Source organism: Bombus huntii, chromosome 18 (assembly GCF_024542735.1).
Source record: "Bombus huntii isolate Logan2020A chromosome 18, iyBomHunt1.1, whole genome shotgun sequence".
Lineage (NCBI taxonomy): Eukaryota > Metazoa > Arthropoda > Insecta > Hymenoptera > Apidae > Bombus > Bombus huntii.
In genome coordinates this window covers 3,083,947-3,103,585 of record NC_066255.1, presented here as the reverse complement: position 1 = coordinate 3,103,585, position 19,639 = coordinate 3,083,947, and the positions used below count along the sequence as shown (strand labels likewise).

At 43.0% G+C, this 19,639-nt stretch overlaps 1 protein-coding gene and 1 long non-coding RNA gene across 14 annotated transcripts in view; one reads left to right on the top strand and one right to left on the bottom strand.

Moving 5' to 3' along the window:
* Window positions 1-14,320, top strand: part of LOC126875326 (homeotic protein antennapedia-like) — a 166,650-nt gene extending 152,330 nt beyond the window's left edge. For 4 of the 13 annotated variants that reach the window (XM_050638201.1, XM_050638202.1, XM_050638199.1 and 1 more), the window contains one exon: window positions 5,149-11,640. In XM_050638201.1, coding sequence (XP_050494158.1) covers window positions 5,149-5,402 — 254 coding nt within the window. In that variant the 3' untranslated portion in view covers window positions 5,403-11,640. Of the gene's footprint in view, window positions 1-5,148; window positions 11,641-13,971 lie in introns of those variants that run through there. The other 9 variants (XR_007693345.1, XR_007693344.1, XR_007693337.1 and 6 more) reach the window with 9 other exon arrangements.
* Window positions 14,321-14,514: 194 nt separating this feature from the next.
* On the bottom strand, window positions 14,515-19,444 carry LOC126875369 (uncharacterized). The gene is made up of 3 exons (XR_007693381.1): window positions 19,303-19,444; window positions 19,050-19,170; window positions 14,515-18,917 (listed from the first exon to the last, which is right to left on the bottom strand). It is a non-coding gene; the product is annotated as an uncharacterized LOC126875369 (long non-coding RNA).
* Between the last annotated feature and the right edge of the window lie 195 nt (window positions 19,445-19,639).

The following is a 19,639-nucleotide window of genomic DNA, read 5'->3' as shown; positions in this document are numbered from 1 at the left end:
CTTATCATCGTCCCTTGCTGTTCGTCGCCAAGGCTCCTCTGCGATGCGCCAGCAAGTGTCAACGAAGGGGCCGGGGGGAGGGGGGACGATCGTAGACAAAGTGGGACAACCAGCAAATCCAATAATTTCCTCTTGTACAGATGCATACGTCGCATCGGGCCCATTCCCGCTGCTCATTATCTCGACCCTCCAGCGCTCTTCCCGGGGGCTTTCAGACTCCGTCGTCTCCTCGTCCGGTTCTGTCTGTTCGTCTGCGGTCGAAAGGCCAAAAAAAAAAAGAAGGCGGAGGGGAAGAGGGAAGGCCTCCTATCAGATACTCTCAGCTCTCCTCGAGGGCTTCTAAGACCCCTCTATGAGTGTCAGTCGACTTGACGTTCTTCTTACTCCGGCGGCGACTTCTGTCGAATTCCTTTTTCTCTCGTCCTCTACGAGAGTGATCTTGGCGCAGGTGGCTGTTCCACGCTTAGGACGCTTCCACTTCGTCCAGTTTCCTCAGACGAGAATAATCGCGCGCGGCTTGTTCCACGTTCAGAGGAAGCTGAACTCGATAGTCGATAGAGCGAGTTGTCTCTGTCCTTGAAATATGCTTCTCTTTATCGGCGATTACCGAAGACGCGTGCAACGTCTACGGCTTTGTTTTTCGATCGCAGATGCAGGAAGTTCGCGAAGCTCGGAACGCGACCCGATGCATAAACAACCCACGAAATTCCTCAACGAAGTTCGTCTTGACTGCGTGGCACGACCCCCACGCTCGGGCCATGCTGCCTGCCGGGGTCCTTCTGCCGGGGAAAAAAAACGACGCCTTCCCCCCCCCCCCCTCGCCGAGCGAAGAAAGTTCAACGAAAACAACGTGACATAAAGCAGCCTAGGACGGAAATACAAAAAGCAAGACGGATTGCCGGGCTTAAAATATATGGAGAGTCAGACAGACGCGAGTCGGGGAACCGGCTGCAACTTCGATCACGTGTTCAGGATTAAAGAGACGCGCGCTATTTCCACGTAAAGGTTCAGCACAGTTGCTGTACTTCGCTCGAAATCCAGCAACGTGTTTAGGCAACATTTTTCCCTCGCCGATATATTGCCACACCTATTACAACATACTAACGGCAACACAGTTGAATGAATCGGACCGATGCGACTGGATCTTCGAAATACCCGTTCTGGAAGGTTTTCCAAGGTGGTTCACCGGATTCCACGCAATTAATCTGAACCTCTGTCAGCGACGTGGACCGGTCATATAATCCGAGAGGCTCGTGTAGCGAGAGTCTGGTGTAGGGAGGCAGCAGAGAGAGAGAGAGAGAGAGAGGGGGGGCGAGCGATAAAATTAATGGGATATCTAGGGTATCTAATCGAAGAGCATTTCAAGGCCTGGCCTTAAGGTGGCCACGTAAAGCTTAGCTTAATTGGGCAGCGAGTGGTGGCCGCGCCTTATTAGCGGGTTACAACATCCGGCTAGCTGTTCATCTGAAAAGTCCTGCATGTATCCTGCGGCGGGTCTGAAAGACCAGTCGGTCCGCAGAGAAGCAACAGAGTAGGAGAGGAACAGACGGAAGGTGAAAGAGAGAGAAACAGAGAAGCGGAGCAACTAGCCTATAATAAGCCGTACGGTTGTGTACGTTCTGTTCTGTTCCGTTCCGTTCCTTCATGCTGCGCCAGTGAAGGCAGACCCATAAATCTCTCGGGCATACTCCAGGGGACATTTGATCCTTGCGTAACCCAACGCCGTTAATTTATTGCCCCGCGTTTAAAGTCACCTCCGTCCGCGAGAGAGCAACGGCTACGCCGCCATCGGAACGCCGGTTCAGCATAAACCGACGGTTGTGGCTAGCTTTTCTTGTTATCGACCTCTTTAACACGCCCTACACTCTGCTTCATTCGCAACATCCATCCTTCGATGGAGAAAATATTCCTGTTCGCGGCATCGTTACATCGGAATCGAGGTTGCCCAGACCTTGCGATACATCGTCGTTTCAGCCGTTCGATGCGTTCCTCCTTCTCGCGATATTCCATTAGGAAAGAAAATCTCACACCCTCGCTATCATCTACATCGTGTTTCCCACGACGCGTTCGTACAATGAAAACGCCATTAATTTCTTTTCAGCCGGCAAGAATGTATACCGGTGATTAATTCGCCGGAGATGTTGCGCCTTGATAACGCTTTCACACCGTTTTCCAAGCACTCGGCTGCGCGAATACAATTCAAGCATTTAGTATCGCAGCCTACGTTTGATATCTTCGTTCGAGGAGCAGGAAAAAGCAAAGGGAATATTCGTCCAACATTCACCGTTCTACAGAACAATTCAACATTAGACAGTCCGTGACAGTCAACTTTAGACAGTAGCTTCCATCGTTCATCTGTTTGCTAAAACTACCCTTTAAGTTCTTATATGGTTTGTTGTAATTTGCCACGTGGTCGTTCAATGAACGTGCATCGTTATCCTTAGAACCTTCACTGCAATGTGTTTTCCTTGTCGTTGCAGGTCGAAAATTCGAATAGCTTCTTTTTCCATAAGTTGTGCAGTTTACAAGCCCCCGGTTAAAGTTTCTGTTCACGTTGGCCATCGAACGTCCGTTTAATTAAGCTCGCATGTTCGGCGAGAAAAAGTGCGATGTCTAATTCAACGGGCGGACAGGGCCTAATCAAGATTCGAGTCTTCGCCGCTGCGATCGATCGACTGCGGAACAGACAGCTGCATACGTAAGTCGAGAGGATATTGCCAATATCCTTGCGCTATCTTGTTATTAGGATAACAGTTACTCGCGCCAGTTTTAACCTTATCCTTCGTTTCTGATTTGCATGACGTCGTAAGAAGGCGTTAGTACCTAAACAAATGTAGAAGCTTTACTATCTGCTTTACTCCAATTTCGAATGCAATCCACGCTAATGACAAATTATACTTAAACCGAGACATCCCCCTTTACTATTTGGCATTCTTCGTTAGAGAAATCTGAGTGGTCGATCTGCGTCGCATTTAATGCCTTCTGTGGCATTCGCTAGCCACGTGAACGTTCGAGGATTCTCCCGCAATTAGGCAACGAGAGTGTTATCGATAAAGAGGCAGGAACTAATCGGCACGGACCAGGTCGAGCGTGACTCGACACCATTTCATTATTCCGTGAACGCTTTGATGATCTTCTGGGTTAGACGGCGTACACCGTGTTCAAGAGGCACCTTCATTAACCGGCTGACGAATGAACATTAATAAGCCGGGCTTCCAAGTGGAGGCGCGTTCGCGCGCGACTCATCAGCCTCTTTGATGAAACCCGAGATCTATGTTTATCCCGGGCATCCTTTGATTGGCTGGCTAGGACTCCAATTTTGCGGTTTCGAACACGCCACGGCGTGCAAACTCGTCGTTGATTGCCCCGGCGTCTGCAAATTGGGCATCAAAGAATGTAGGTAATATTAGAAAGTTTAATTCTAATGTATTTTTAAAAGCTCCGACGAAGAAGACGAGTGTTTAAGATACGAGGAGGATTGCCAGCAAAAACTGTAGGCTGCGATGCGGAGTAATTGTTGGCCAACAGGCAGCGGATCGGAGGAAGCTAGGCGAAATGGTTAAAAGTTATAAGAAAACGCTAGAGATTGGTATGTTGTTAATTTGAGAGCGTAGCCCGAGGGAGAGAGAGAGAGAAAGAGAAGGAGGAGAGCAGAGGGCATGTTCCCAGAGTTTCTCTCCTTCCCTTGGCGCGCTGCTCTTGGTCCGGTCGAGCAACGCTTGGAACCCTCCAAGAGAACAGAATCTCCTCTTTCTCTCTCGCTGTGGAGGAGAGAGTCGCCATCCGTCTTCATCGGCCGACAGCGCGACGGGCGGCGTTTGCCTCGAATGCTCACCAAGGAGTTTTCTTCTTCTTCTTCTACTCCTCCTCGTACTCCACCTCCTCCTGCTCCTCTTCCTTCTGCTCCTTCTCTTCTCGCTGCTGCTCATCCCTTCGCCCCCTCTTCTTTTTTCTCTGCCTCGTACCACTCTGAAATATTCTCCTTTTGCCCTCTTGCACTCGTGTGGCAACAGCTAACCTAACCCTTTGAGATTATGCCTGGCGAGAGAGTATGCATACACATGTACGTGGCCAGCACGCACACACCAATATAAACACGGACACGCGGTCCCAGACGTTGCTTCCATACAGAGTCCAGCTGGTTTTCTGTGTACGTCCGCGCTTCTTCTCCCTTTCCCTTGCTCCCTTGGCAAGTACAATTAATATTCTTGTTCGGGATTCGTGTACCGCCACACCGAGCGCAGATCATGTCACGGATATCTGTAAGGTATCTATCATACGCGGAACTGCGCCTACGAACCGGCGGCCGAGAGCTTTTTCTTCGTTGGACGGACATTTTTGTTTCGTCCGGAGCCCGTAAAAACTTTCCCGCGTGCCGAAGCAGGTTGCAGGCCGTGGCGTTCATTAAATATCTCAGATTGCGGCCTCCAGCCCTGCCTGCCGGAGTATACGCGCCGCTAACGAAGCCTCCGTGTCTCCCATGATCCTTTTTCCCTATGCTATGGCTGTTTCCAATGGATCGGAATGTCGCTGAACAGTAGAATTCGCCAATTCTTCTATTTCTTTCCTCTTTCTTCAGTTTTTCTTTAGGATCGCACTGCAACAAACGTCGATAGTACAGAAGTTGCTCTTTAAACCGAGTTCGAATTGTTCTGAAGAGGTTAGGATTGCACCTAATTGCTGTGTACAGAGTTTCTCAGTAGCAGGATGATTAAAAAAGAACTAGCCCTACTAATCGAACAACACTGGTACTGGCTTACGGTGGTCTACTTACGTTTCAACGAGAAACCAAGTTTCTCGGAACGACGTGTAAAGTAGATGGCGCGCATAACGCTCGAGCATCGTACGACCAGTTTTGAAATCGCAGTACGTTTCAAGGGTAATTCGCTTGCACATGCATGCGCGGAGTGTGTGCGAAATAAAGAGGAGGAATAAAAAGGAAGAAAAAGCGACGCGTGTTCGATCGTAGGATCAAGGACGCGAGTTGGTCTACATCCAAGCTGCTCGCGAGAGACCTGGCGGTGAAGGAAACCGATACGTAGCCTCGATTCACGCCAGATCTCTGACGAGTATATATTCGTAGCTAGGGAAAAAGGAGGAGAAACGCGAGACTAACGAGGAATCTGCGCGGTGATTTCCATGTTTCAGAGAGGAAACGAGGCCGGCAAACGTACACCCGATACCAAACCCTCGAGCTGGAGAAGGAGTTCCACTTCAACCGATACCTGACCAGGCGGCGGCGCATCGAGATCGCGCACGCACTCTGCCTGACGGAACGGCAAATCAAAATCTGGTTCCAAAACAGACGGATGAAATGGAAGAAGGAGAACAAGACGAAGGGCGAGCCGGGCTCGGGCGACGGCGACACTGAAATCTCGCCGCAGACATCGCCGCAGGGTTGAGAGATCCCCGAGGAGTGGAACTTCCAAAGAGGTCTCATCTCTCTCAGGGTCGTTAATACCTTGTTTCCAGCACTACCTCCTCCCCCTACACATACATACACATATAAACACATCTGCCCCTGCCAGCCCCGTCAGACCCCATGCTAGCCCCCCGCCCCCGCCCCCAATGCAAGCATCTCCAAATATCAAAGCCCCCAAAACACCCACACGCCCAGCCCACCCCAAGCCAAGCCAAGCCAAGCCAAGCCAACCCAACCCAACCCAACCCAACCCACCATCACCCCACTCATACAGCAATGACGCTTATTTTGTCGTGTTAATCAAGTTGCTCGTACCAAAAAAGGAGAGGACAACGTAAGAGGGATAAACGGGATAGTAGAGACGATCGTGGAAGAGAAATGGACGTTGCCGACAGTGTGGATAGAAGTGAAGACGTGAACGGAACGATGACAAAGGGATGAAAGGATAAGGAGCGAGATTGCGCGCGCGCGAGAGACAGAGAGAGAGAGGGAGAGGGTAGGAGAAGAGGAAGAGGGAAGGGAATGCGAGAGATAAGACGAGGAGGTTCGAGTGGAAGAAGGAGCAGGTAGGGACATGGAACCGAGCGAAAGGAAGGAAAAGGAAAGGAAAGGGAAGAACCGGACACACGAACGAGTCGGATGAAGATTTATAGGGACGCGCGATCTTCTAATAATCACGTGGTGGAATGTCGAAGAAAACGGTGAAGAGGCAGAGGAATTGGATCGGATCGGAGGAAAACTGGATCACATGCTAATCAGAACCGCGTTAACCTCTATTACATTTAATCGAATGTAATTGTACTAAAGCCTATAATGCTAGAGATAATTTGGCAGAGAAAGAACGACAGAGAGAGAGAGAGAGAGAGAGAGAGAATGTGCATGTGTGTATGTGTGGAAAAAAGAGCGAGAATGAGCGAGAAAGGAGAGGAACAAATATACGTACTTTAAAACGCGAGTGTCATGAAAGTTGCGAATCGGTCCTTGTAATTGTATAGTAGAGTATGAATGAGCGCCTGTGAAAACGTCTAAAGTGATATATATATATATATATATATATATATATATATATATATATATATATATATATATATATATATATATATATATATATATATATATATATATATATATATATATATATATACATATAAATATATATAATATATATAAAAAAAAAAGCAAAGAGAGCGAAAACGCGTGGTATGGAAATTTTAGCGAGCGAATGAGAATGACGAGCGAGCGAGCGATGGTTTCATGGATTAAACGTTGTATTCGCGTGGAAAAGAAATTATCCGTTAGGAAAACGTTTTATTATTTATTCTCTTACACGTCGTACACGCGTAGAGTTCGTAGTGCGATTAGGTGGTAAAATGAAAGAAAACTAGCGGAAAAAGTGGACGGTCGTCCAGTCGTGTCTCTATTTAGCGAGTAGATGAACGGTTTAGTGTTCTTTAGAAGATCGTTTAGATAGGTTTTTCTCTATAATACCGCGGTGGCTCAGCGAGGGTTATTTAGTAATCGCGAACGTGCCAAGTGTGATCTTCGAATGTGTGTTTCTCCAGTGCCGGCAGGATTCGATATGGAAATGCGGAGATGAAGAGAGCACGGAATGCGGAGGAAGTTCCGGTAGAACGGCTGCACACTTAACGTTATCTCTGGTTAGAGAACGAGGTTGCGAATGGACTGAACAGAGAGGATGGAGCGAAGGGAAAACATCGATGCGATATTCGATTACGTTGTCGTGAAGCCAGTGTCGTGAAATACCAGTGTGTGCTTGTAACGCAATCCGTTAAATTCCAGTGATATTACGGTGGTGATCGATCGATTTGCCAGTAGTCTTGGCCAATCGCGAATACGTCGAACGAAACGGGGGATCCTTTTCTGCGGAAAGTGTGCTGATCGAATGAATGAAAACAGTGCTGTTAGGAGTGCGGTGGCCTCCGCCGGAGCAGACAGAATCGAATCGACTTGACATTTCTTCATCAGTGTGGTCGTAAGGTCAGTTAAAACATTCTATGCTTACTTGCACTTTCGTGTATGTATGTTTTTGTCTCATCATTGTTCCAATCTTCTCCTCTTTAAGTATTCCGTCATTTTCTTCCAACTGTTTATTTACAATTATTATCTCGAGTTTATTCTTTCGATCGTATACTGCTTGAAGAACATGTCAAAATGAAGAACCATCTTTGTTTATTCTCGTCGGGTGCGTAGCTAAAAGATTACGGGTAATATATCGCTGTGTATTATAATTATACATTTTTTTTTTTCGCAAGCAAAAATACCGCGGCTACTTGAGTAAAAAGGTGTTTCCCAACAGTCCGGACCGATTGTGTCAACAGACAAATTAGCTTTCTTGTTATAAATATACTTTTTGCTACTTTTCTTATGTCCAAGATACAAACTGCATTTCGATTTAGAGGAGAGATTTATAATGTTTACTGTTCGAATATATTACAGTATACTTAAGAAAATCGCGCATTTTGTTGCAAACACCTTTCATCAACGTAGATGACGCGTCCAAGTATTTAAAAAAAAAAAAAAAAAAAACGTTTTGCGTATTTACGCAACAGTATTTGCGTTCGCCTTGTAAATATTCGAAGCAACGGTGAAAAAATGTAACTCTTATCAGATAGATCCTCGATAGAACCAAAATTCGAGGGATCTTCAGGGGCGAGTGACCATTAAAAATTTACTACTGCTCCGCGAGATACGAGGCCAAGTTACCAAGTGATGTAATTCGTAACATATTTTTGGAATAGGATGCTTTCGGCATGAAACCGCTTGGCACCTTAACAGCGATTCTAGGAAGCAGAGCTGTCGATCGAAAACGCTATCCTGATCCGCTCATAGTTCAAAGCATCCATCTCTCTTTCGAGTAAAAAAGATATTCAAAAAGAGTAGAAATGAAAATTCAACAGCATCTTCGTAGTTTCTTCGAAAGGCCGTACTGTTCCAGTTTATTATATGTTCAATCAAAATTTTTATTCGTGCATATCTGAAGAAATTATTGCCCTGAAACAAAGATACAAAATCAAAATGGCTTCTTCATTTATTTGCAAGCAAGTAAAAAGATTTTCAAATGAAATTTAGCAGATTTTATCCTTTTAGTATTGTTATTAATGCACGGTCACTAGTCACATGTTTGAACGCATGTCCACTGTGGCCCTGGTTTTCTTTCCTTGCATGTTTGTTGAAATGTAAAACGAAGTCTATTCAAATGTTCGCGCCCATAGAAACTGCGTTAAGTGTGCCAAGCAGTGGCCAAACGCACCATCTGTCCGGGCCGGTCGATAAAAATGCTTGCGATCGATGACGGATCGATAACGCCGGATCGTGACCTGGCCGATGACATCATCGTGTCTATCTATCGGGCCGAGGACACGTCGGAGAACTCTGCCGCGGCGAATTCTTGTGCTGTGTTGTAAAACTTAGATCGACATAATTTAGTTTATACCTTGTATACACGCAATTTAATGATATACGTAATAAACGATAATTAACGAATACGTAATAATGTATAAACGATGACGACGATGAAAAGGCGGTATTTAAATGAAATGGACAAAAACAGAAAACGATAAAAAAAGAGAGGGGGAAGGTAAAGAAGAATATAAATGTACATAGGAGGAAATAATCTGGGGATTTCGCGAAATCTCGTTTACATGTAGATCGCACGGGTTCGAAGAATGTTCCCGTGGGACGCGAAACGATGTCCCGCGAACTTTCTTCCGGCCCGTCCTCGCATTAATGGGCAAAAATAAAAAGGAGAAACGATGATCATGAAAAAGAAAAAAATGGAAAAAAATCGGAGATATATGAAACTGATATACGTAATACATGGTCCAGCTCGCGCACGCGCATCGATTGGGCACCGGCCGGCCTTTCTTTCTCGAGAGATTTATTTATATATAACTTTTTGTCCTTGAGGAGCAACGAACTGTGAAAAACGGAAGATCGTCGACGATCGCTCGCTGTCTTTTGCGGACAGTTGTTCTTTTTTCGGGGGGAAGCGTCGAAACCCGTATGTTTACGGTCAGAGGTCGTGATTCTAAATTGCTCGGGCAAATTGGCGTCAATTAAGCTCGATAGCCCGTTGAGGGCCTCCGCGTCGTTGTCGGTATATGGGTTTTCGTGAAAGTTTTAACGAAAGAGGAACACCGGCGATAAATAACAAATCTTTGATTCTTGTTCCGATCTACTTACCTCGGATTATTGGCATATCGTTTTTACCTTTATGTCATTTCATTGTTCGATTATATCCAGGTCAGGTAGTCGTATAATTTTGCGGGTTAGGATAGGATTATCTTTGTTTTAACGTTTACATCGAAAGTTATTTATAAAAAGATACTTATATATACTTTTTGTATTATATTTGTTATTGCGTTTAACGCAAACTGTCACGCTTCGTTTGTTTAATCATTAAATATTTCCAAAACATGTATTTATAGCATATGTACATCCAACTGTCAACCATGAATATTTTTGTTTCGCCGTCTTCTCACCAGTAGCTCTGTCTGTCGATCGACATCGATATCGATTAGTTGTTCTTTGTCATTCGATTCAGTTTTCGACTCGCACGTCACGTTGGTTAGCAAATTTTTTCCCTTTCTTGTCGAAAAATAAACTGTCTCCTTCTGTGTTGTTGATCACAATGTTTGCGATAAATCGATTGATCTTATACGATTGGGATATTGTTTTTGCGCGTTTCGCGGTAGATAAGTGAGACATGTGTTAATTCTGACTGCATTAATCAGTGATACCATCTATGTAGGCCAGGTAATGGCCGACATTGAAGCGTAGGGTGCGGCTTTCGAGACAAAGGAGGTATTTATTACTCTTGCATCATAGTATCAACTGTTACGACACGGTGGTCAACAGTGCAGGCGAAATTTCACGCATAAATGCCTGCTTGACAAACCGTTTTCGCAGGGGCTTCTCGCCGGGCACTACATAGGTTAGCTACATTAATTCTCGTTGAATGTTTAGTTGATTGGCAAAAACACGTTCACATTGTTGTGTCTCAATTCATGGCAGAGCATATGTTCATAGCAGTAGGTCAAATCAATCGATCAGAAATTTTCTTATTACCGTTCTTGCTTATTCAAGGTCCTGCTGGGTGTGTAGGAACAAGAAAAATTTGTTTGGTCTTTATTGGTAAATTTATCACCGGTATTTCTCTTGCCAACGATCATTCGTGACACGTGGAAAAACAGAATTGTGCAATAATTACGCGTCACCGTTTAACGCACGCGTTACTCAGAGTTCTATATTTATTTAATCACCCGTCGTTTAGGTAAAATGCAATTTTGGACGAAAGGGATAAACACAAAGATTTTTCTAAAAAGAAAAAAAAAAAAGAAAATCAGTGGACGTTATGAAGTTTGTTACATGCCGCGAGCGATCGCCGTGAACGCCAGTTTAGCTTAAAGTGAAAATTTTGTATCCATCGGATAGCGAACACACACTACTACTTATATAGAGTAAATATATATGTATAAATGCGGCAAAAAAAGAGAGCTAAGGCGGAAAAGTGAATTCCTAGCGTTAACTGGAATGTGTAAAATGCAAATTATATATTTTATCTTTACTCTTATATAGTCGCGTAAAAATTAAACAGATATACGTAATTTAAACAAGAGTGAAAAAGAAAGAAAGAGAAGAAAGATGCGAGAGTACCGTGATTGTGTGTAGAGGTAAAGCGAAGAGGCAAGAGGATTAAGTGGAAGGGAGTGAAGTTAGGAGGAAGAGAAAAATAACGATAGCAACATGTGCGTACGTACGAAGTGAGTCACTAAGCTAGCGCTTAATCGATAAGGTTAACGTCTAAAGCCTAAGTCTTAAGATGATAATTAAATAGAATTAAGGAAACGGGCATATCGGTTGCAGCGGGCGGGGGCGATGGTCATGGAAAAAACGAAAGAAACATCTGGTCGAGAAAGTACTTTCGGTCGCCGTTCTATGTACCATGGGCAATGCGCAATTAAGTAACTAGCGTGGGGTTTGCGATCGTGTATATAGTCAGTGTCTATTTGGGGAGCTCGCAGACACCACCTATCGGATAAAGGATTTAAAACGCTTGACAAGAAATAAGCAGCTTTTGGTATCCTCCATATTAATGTAGTAGTACCGCGTAATATTTATTGTTACCATATTGCGTGTAGCAAAATGGATTTTCTTTTGTTTCCAATAATCGCCCAATAAATATTTTTTACTACATATATCGTGCGTGATTCAATAGAAATCTATAGGTACGCTCTAAACAATCGTTGTTATTGTTTTAATATGATATTAACTTGTGAAATTCGACTTTCAATGTATATACTTACGATAGTACGAGGGATACTGTTGGATATATTTATTATATATTTTGAAGCTCATTCTTCCACTGGCTTACAATGTTCTTAAGCAGTTCGGTACGAAAAACTATATTATAATTGGCAAATAATTATAAACCACGTCCTCGCACGCCCATGCGCCGAAGAGTTCCTGACTACCTGTCAGTCTCCAGACAGGTGTCGTTAGTTTCGTATACCTTTCTAGGTACTGTATATCTATCAAAATATGTAAAGAGAAAAAGGAAGGGTAGTCCATCGCCTCTCTACTTCAGTCAAAGCGAAATCCATTACTCCGAGTGCTGTAACTTAAAAACGTTCATCATGCTGTACAATTCAATTAACCGTCTTTTATACGATACAAACGAAAACAAAAAAAAAATGGACTGACAGCCAAAACGAAAACACAATTAAAAATGGATTCACTATTTCATATCGGTAAAATAGAGGAAAATTTGCTACGCTCGATAAGGACATACGCGCCGTGATATCCTTAGACTTCTGTTTAATTACGTCGCTTTAATCGGTGTTTTTCTTTTATTTTTTTTATTTTTATTTTTAAAAATGATCGTTGTATAGAAGTTGAGTACTTACGCTTTCGCCCAGCGTCGTATCGTCTGAATAAAGATGTCTGAATTAGATGTCGCGTTTAAAAATCTGGCTCGACGACTCGCTCACTATTCAACGCATTTGTAAATATACAGGTAATTGTAAAGTAACGGGTATTGCTTTTTCCGGCTGCAATTTGAAAAGTCGTCGTCATTGTTTCAGAAAAATGTTTTTCCAATTCAACGAAAAGTTTCCTAGAACGCGCGGTCTCATTCATAATAATTCCGCTGTGTGAAGACTGATAGACCCGGTGTAACACGCTACGAAAACGTTGTTTTACACGATAACAGTTTAAAACGTATCCGATTAAAATAGTATTGCGAGGTTCGTGTGCTACGAATAGAATTTCGCGCATCTCGAGGTCGTCATTTAGAGAATTGATTCAAGGTTTTTTACTTCTAAAAAAAAATTCTATCGGGGAAGAAAAATAAGAACAATAGTACTTATCGAGGGTGGTGCGATTTTTGTTGAAACGCGGCGATGTAAGTCCTGTGTCACGGGCCACGCTGTTACAAGAGAAGCATTGTAAATAATTCCACGCGAACGAAATGGACGCATCGACGAGGTTTTTTTTATCGGCGGGGCAATGTGAAAGGCGACGTCTGACGTCGTGGCATTGAATCGCGAGCCGCGACCACTGTATACGATACCGCGTAGGTAAAGTAGGTACCTGTTTAATAGACTAAAAGGATTACAAAGTAATGGTAGCAGAGAACTAATTAATTACTATTTATTGATACGGTACTGTAACGATATACGAGCAACGCCATGGCATACGGACGATTCGACCACCTCCGATGGTCTGATTGCCTGTAACCGTGACGAGGAAAATAGAGTAAAAGGATGACAATATTATTAAGAGCTGCCACGTTGTCGTCCCCAGATGTATGTACTTGTGATCGCTCCAGTGTGTAGAGCTCTTATGCTTTGTTTTCAATAAAATCTCGAAAAACGATGAACATCGCATTTTCTAGATATCTATTCCACGTTTGTAGACTTCTCTCTATCATTATCTGTATTTATAGATATCGATACTTACGGATACCTATATTCACAGATTCATCCGTGCAAGTAGCTCGTACCAATGCGATTTTATGAATACAGCTTAAGATATCGTAGTACTGGAATTATGTACGTCATCTTCTTTTTCGCTACATCGACTGCACACTCGAGCCATCAGTGTTACGTGGACACATTGCTCCGACCGAACCGGTGGAACATTCATGTACATGTTATATTGTACAAGAACATATTACACACGTACACACACAACAACCGCGCACGGACGCACGTACACACATACGCAGCAGTACACGCCCAACACACAAAAAAGACCGGGTACAACGCATTCGTTTGAAGCGGGTACGCGCGATGCGGAAGAAAAAAAGAGAAACACATTTAGATAGGGGTGCGCCTACAGGCCGAAAAATATGTAGGCAACACCACTTTACCGAAGTATAAGTGGAAAAGATGATATAAATAAAATGAATCTATATATATATATATATATATAAATTATATATATTTAAATATAAATATGAAATATAAATATAAATATAAATATAATAGTATTACGAATTACGATAAACGTATATAATTATTTTGTAGTGTCCTGCATTATGTAAACTAAATGTACACATGAGAGAAAAAAAAAATGTATGTCAGCGAACGATGTTGATTATAATGATAACGATGATGATAACGACGATGACGACGATGACGACGATGACGGCGATAATGATGGCGATGATGGTGACGACGATTACGATAATAACGATACGATTGCAATGACGAACGATATGCACGCGAATGAACTATGTATTATGAGTAATGACAGCGACGATGACGATGGGAAACGATAATAGTATTATACGCTATCATGTCGACAAGTCTAAACCGTATTGTATTATATTATATAAGAGTCTGTCCATATTAATAATAATTATATTAATTATAATAGCTGTGTTTGAAATCGAGAAATAAATTGTGGTTGAATATGAAAATCAAAGAGAGTGTGAAGCTCGGTTTTCGGGCAAACACGGATCATCCGGGATGTGTATGATTTTCTCTCCTTCAACTTTCGTTTCTACGTCCGACCGAACTTTATCGATCGAATATACGTGGTTGAAAGCAGTCACGTGGACCGTTGCTTGGGATCGTTCGACCCGGCTTCGCGAGATTCATCGTACCTTCGTGTGTGCATCGTCCTTTCTCTCTTTTCCATTAATTAACCGATTGATAGAACTTCATCGATTGTTTTATTTTAATGTCAGCAGCGAGTATATAATTACGCTACTGGTTTTAAAGTTCGAGACCGTGTTCATGATCATTGTATCTTGGAATATGGCAGACACAAATAGCTATAATTACCATCTGTCATTTTACAACGCCTTAATAATCATCATGAGACGTCATTAAATTCATCAGCCATATATCTCGTAACTTAAACGATACACCAAATCACGATAAGATATAGAGACGAGTTCGACGATCGTATTAACTAATGTCCCTCGTTGTAATTAAATTGAAATTAGAACGATCGGATAATCATCGCCGGAGGGTGGCCTCGAATTCCGATGATTGATAACCATACGTAGCTCTAATTCGTGGCATGTGACGTATTTGGCAAGGTGGTGCCGGAACGATGTTCGAATTCGGGTCGATCGGCTGGACGTCTTTCACGGTCGAACGAAAATATCGGCGGTTCGCCGCTACGCCACTGGGACCCTTCGAAAAGGTTGCCCGGTAACCCGAAGGTTACATTTATACGAATTGTGGCGGAAGGAACCATTGTATAATCCAAGATGGCCTCCACCTCGGAGAGGATTATTATTGGCTAATACGAGGCAAGAGGCTCCGCCTTGGCTCACGGCTCGTGACGGGATGATTTATTGGGATTTCTGTCTGTTCGCCCCTGCGCTGCAACGAACATACCGTGTGCCTAGCTTCTAGGAGGCCGGTACGCCTGGAACACCGCGATATTGGATTTCGACATTTCGCCCAACTGCAGCAGTAACAGCCCGCGGATTTCTTCTATACGTCGTATAGATGTCTCTATTCTCGCTTTGTCCACGTGGAATTCCATGTGTCTTTGCCTGACCTAATTTCCCCTTCCTATTTCAGCGCTGCTTTACTCCATCGCTCTTTCGTTCGATCCGCTAATGAAATTTTCGACGAAGATTACCTCGCCCAGCTTCTACAGTTCCAGCTTTGTTGATATTTGATATAGCATGGTGAAATAATTTGATCCAGCTGCTAGACGCCAAACTATGTATATACGTAAGTGGAAATTCGAAGGCTCGATGCAGTCGTTCTTGAGTTACGAGTGTAATCGAGAAGTAGGTGAAGATCAAACAAGCGTGTCGACTCGAACGTCTGTCAGGTCAATTGACGGTTTGCCTCCCTTCGTTATTTATGGTCAAGGACGTTCTGCCAGTAGAGTCGCTCGTATCAACTCGCCGCTAGGTCATTAGACTATCCAGATCTGCTTGACGAACTGATATCCACTGAACGTAAGAAATCTGTTTCAAAGAACAGTACCTAACGGTAAGTATTCATTCGTCTAATTAACTCTGCGTGACAAACAAACGAGAAATAAAATAAAGAACTAAACAGGATCTTAAAACATGCACTCGGTACGTTTAAAATATCAACAATGAATTGTCAAAGTAAATTGGACTGAATAATTCCCACTTTCGACCATTCACAACGCTGTCTCGCCAACGCCTGAACATTATCAAGCACGTGAAACAGAATCGTCATCGAGTGAGTATTAAAGAGCGTCCGTAACGTAAGAGGAGGAAATGCACGTGCTGACCTTTGCCAATTCCGTTGTTGCAGGTGCATCCAGGTTGCAACGTAGAAGGGTGGGGGGCGAAGAAGAAGGAAGATGGAAAGGACGGAAAAGAAAGAGACAGACGGATAGACGGACGAAGAGGGGGAGAAGTGTGAGGCGGTCGAGTGAAGAGCCGGCAAGATAGAGGGGCTCGGCGGGAGGATGGCGGTCAGAATTTATGGCCGCTTTATCACTTTACCGGCCTTGCCGCGTCTCCTTTAGCCGCGAGGAGGGCAGGATCTCACGATGAACTTTGGCACTCGACTCCGCCGCACTCGACGAACGGTGAGCCCCTCTAACTTTCTTGTTTACTCGCGTTTCGCCGAAGAGAGATTACGCGTACACCTGTTTCCTCTTTCACCCTTTCCCAGTATCCTACAACCGAATCAGACACCGCTTGGGAATGGAAATTGCCTGCTGATGATTACACTGAGTTTTAAACCGGGTCATCGAGGGTGCACGAACTGTGAGCAGTGGTTTCATAAATTTGGTAAATTAATGAATATCTTAATTACTGCGTATTCATATTTGCCCGATATTTATTATTACTCGTGCTATTAGGATGTACTTAGGTTTATTGATTTTTATCAGCAGAGTTTACTCTTTAATCTATCATTTCAGATTTATCTTTTATTTATCTTACCCTCATTGGAGAATATTTCGATCGTCGACGTGTAAAACATTCAGACAGACCCACGAGGATTACAGTTACCGCTATCGAGGAAAAATCTGCAAGAAGCGGGTCCGACGCACAGATCGGGGCGTTCCACGTGTCACCTCTGGCGCAGGAAGAAAACCGCGCGCGGCAGGCGTCGCGAAATTTACGCGAGGCCGTTCAGGCGTCGTGACGCGCGTACGACTGCATAACGCATAAAGTAACCCCCATTAACAGACCATAAATTCAATCCCTGCGGCACCGTTGTTATGTATGAGCGTCGTTAGTGTTAATAGAGTGTTAATTGCTCCTATACCGCTCTCGATTCTGTTCAGGACGTAGGTGACGGAGCCGCTGATGGTGGTAGAAGGCGAGACGGACGAGCGGTGAGAAAGAGAGACAAGGAGAGAGTATGCCATGGAGAGAGACCGTAGAGGATTCTCGGTTGCGTGTTGTCCAGCTACTACTAGCGCCGTGCTTCTGCTGTTTTGCATAGGGAATGCATCAATTTTCGGCGCTTCTCGTTCACAGATCCCTCTCTTCCTTTTACTCTCTTTCTCTCTTTACCACCCTTCTTGCCTCTATCTTCGTACTCTCTGCCCCTAGCCGAGCGCAGCCTAACTTCCGGCACGCACAACTTCCACCGTTACCCCCACCAGCATAGTGTTTCCCGTAACTATAATTCGCATAGAAGATAATTGATATCCCTGTTGGTCGCTTCCCTCCATCAGCGTACGTGATCGCCACTTTCGTGACGTTTGTAGTAACGATGATCGTTTGCGATTTTCTTGTTGCCCTCCGATGGGACTTTGTCGCGGATTTACGATTGCTTATATCGATTCCGGTAATTCCGATCTTCGTCAAGGATATAGCGCTCGACTGAGTATAAATGAAGTTTTCAGTACACGTGTCTATATAGTTTTTCCTTATCTTCCCTCATTGATCTAATTATATAACTGCGATTATAGAAGCCTTTTTATAGTTCCTTCTTTAATATTGTACTTTAGAATTGACAGTTCAGCTAATGGCTCTTAAAGAAGAAGAATTTCTATATTTACAAATTAGTGCAACTTTAGTAATCTAATTATTTGAATAGAAAATACATCCCTCCTGAATAAGCCCATTGACAATTAATTTTCTTACCTTGATTGTCTCACCAAACTATACCAATAGTTAAGCTATACCTACTAATTATGTTCATCTTTAGGTTTGTAAAATGGATCCTTGGTATTCCTATTAGAATAAATGTTCCCAATTGAAATAATATTTTTAAGCAAGTTTAGAGGGAAACAGGACTGTCGTTAAAGTAAAAGTTGTACTTGGCGGAATGAGATAAACGTGTGTGAAATATTCAAAGTCGAAGGCTGAGTGCGAGGAAAACGGTGGCACTTGCCTCGGATCATTCGGCACCGGTGTGGAGGAGCTAGAATACATAACGTAGAACGGGACATAAATCAATAATATCGCCGCTCCCTCTCCTTCCTTTCCTACCCCGGGACACGGCGGTGCTCCCCCGAGCAGCGTCTCTCCTCTGCAAACCGCCGACCGACGCCGGCGTCTCTCTCGCAATCAATGTTCGCGTCTAAAGCGTCACAAACAATATATGACCTCCGGCGTTCGACGATTAATACGTCCTGTCGCATGCGTGCAAAAGTATTTCCACGACTTAATTAACGAATCAATCGACGCGCGCGTCCACCAGACTGGTGCACGCCGCGAGAATTATATTTCGAACGAGCACAAAGCTTCCGCTTCTTCTATGTTTATTCCATCAGCTTTCATTTCCTACACGATCCTCTCTTTCTAATGCAATATCCCTTGTTCATTAGTAGAAGGTGATCTTTTAGTCCTTCACCTTGTTTTCAAGTAATTCTACATTTAATAAAACTTGATAAAAACGATATGATATTTAGTAAAGCTACTTTGGTAAAGCTGTCCTTTGTTGATTAGTAAAAGCTGATCTTAATTGGATCTTTTAGTCCTTCACCTTGTTTTCAAGTAATTCTACATTTAATAAGACTTAATAAAAACGCTATGATATTTAGTAAAGCTACTTTAGTAAACCTGTCCTTTGTTGATTAGCAAAAGGTGATCTTAATTGGATCTTTTTTGTTTTCAAGGAATTCTACATTTAGTAAGACTTAATAAAAACTTGATAAAAACGATATGATATTTAGTAAAGCTACTTTAGTAAACCTGTCCTTTGTTGATTAGTAAAAGGTGATCTTAATTGGATCTTTTTTGTTTTCAAGGAATTCTACATTTAGTAAGACTTAATAAAAACGCTGTAATATTTAGTAAAGCTACTTTAGTAAAGCTGTCCTTTGTTGATTAGTAAAAGCTGATCTTAATTGGATCTTTTAGTCCTTCACCTTGTTTTCAAGTAATTCTACATTTAATAAGACTTAATAAAAACGTTATGATATTTAGTAAAGCTACTTTAGTAAACCTGTCCTTTGTTGATTAGTAAAAGGTGATCTTAATTGGTTCTTTTTTGTTTTCAAGTAATTCTACATTTAGCAAGACTTAATAAAAACGCTATGATATTTAGTAAAGCTGTCCTTTGTTGATTAGTAAAAGCTGATCTTAATTGGATCCTTTAGTCCTTCATCTTGTTTTCAAGTAATTGTACATTTAGTAAGACTTGATACAAAAGCTATGATATTTAGTAAAGCTACTTAAACTTTGACGTGATGGTTCTAAACGTTCAAAGGTATTTGAATTCTTCAAGAAATGAATTGCTATGTATAGAAGTACTAGACCATCAGATGCTAACTACTTTGTAG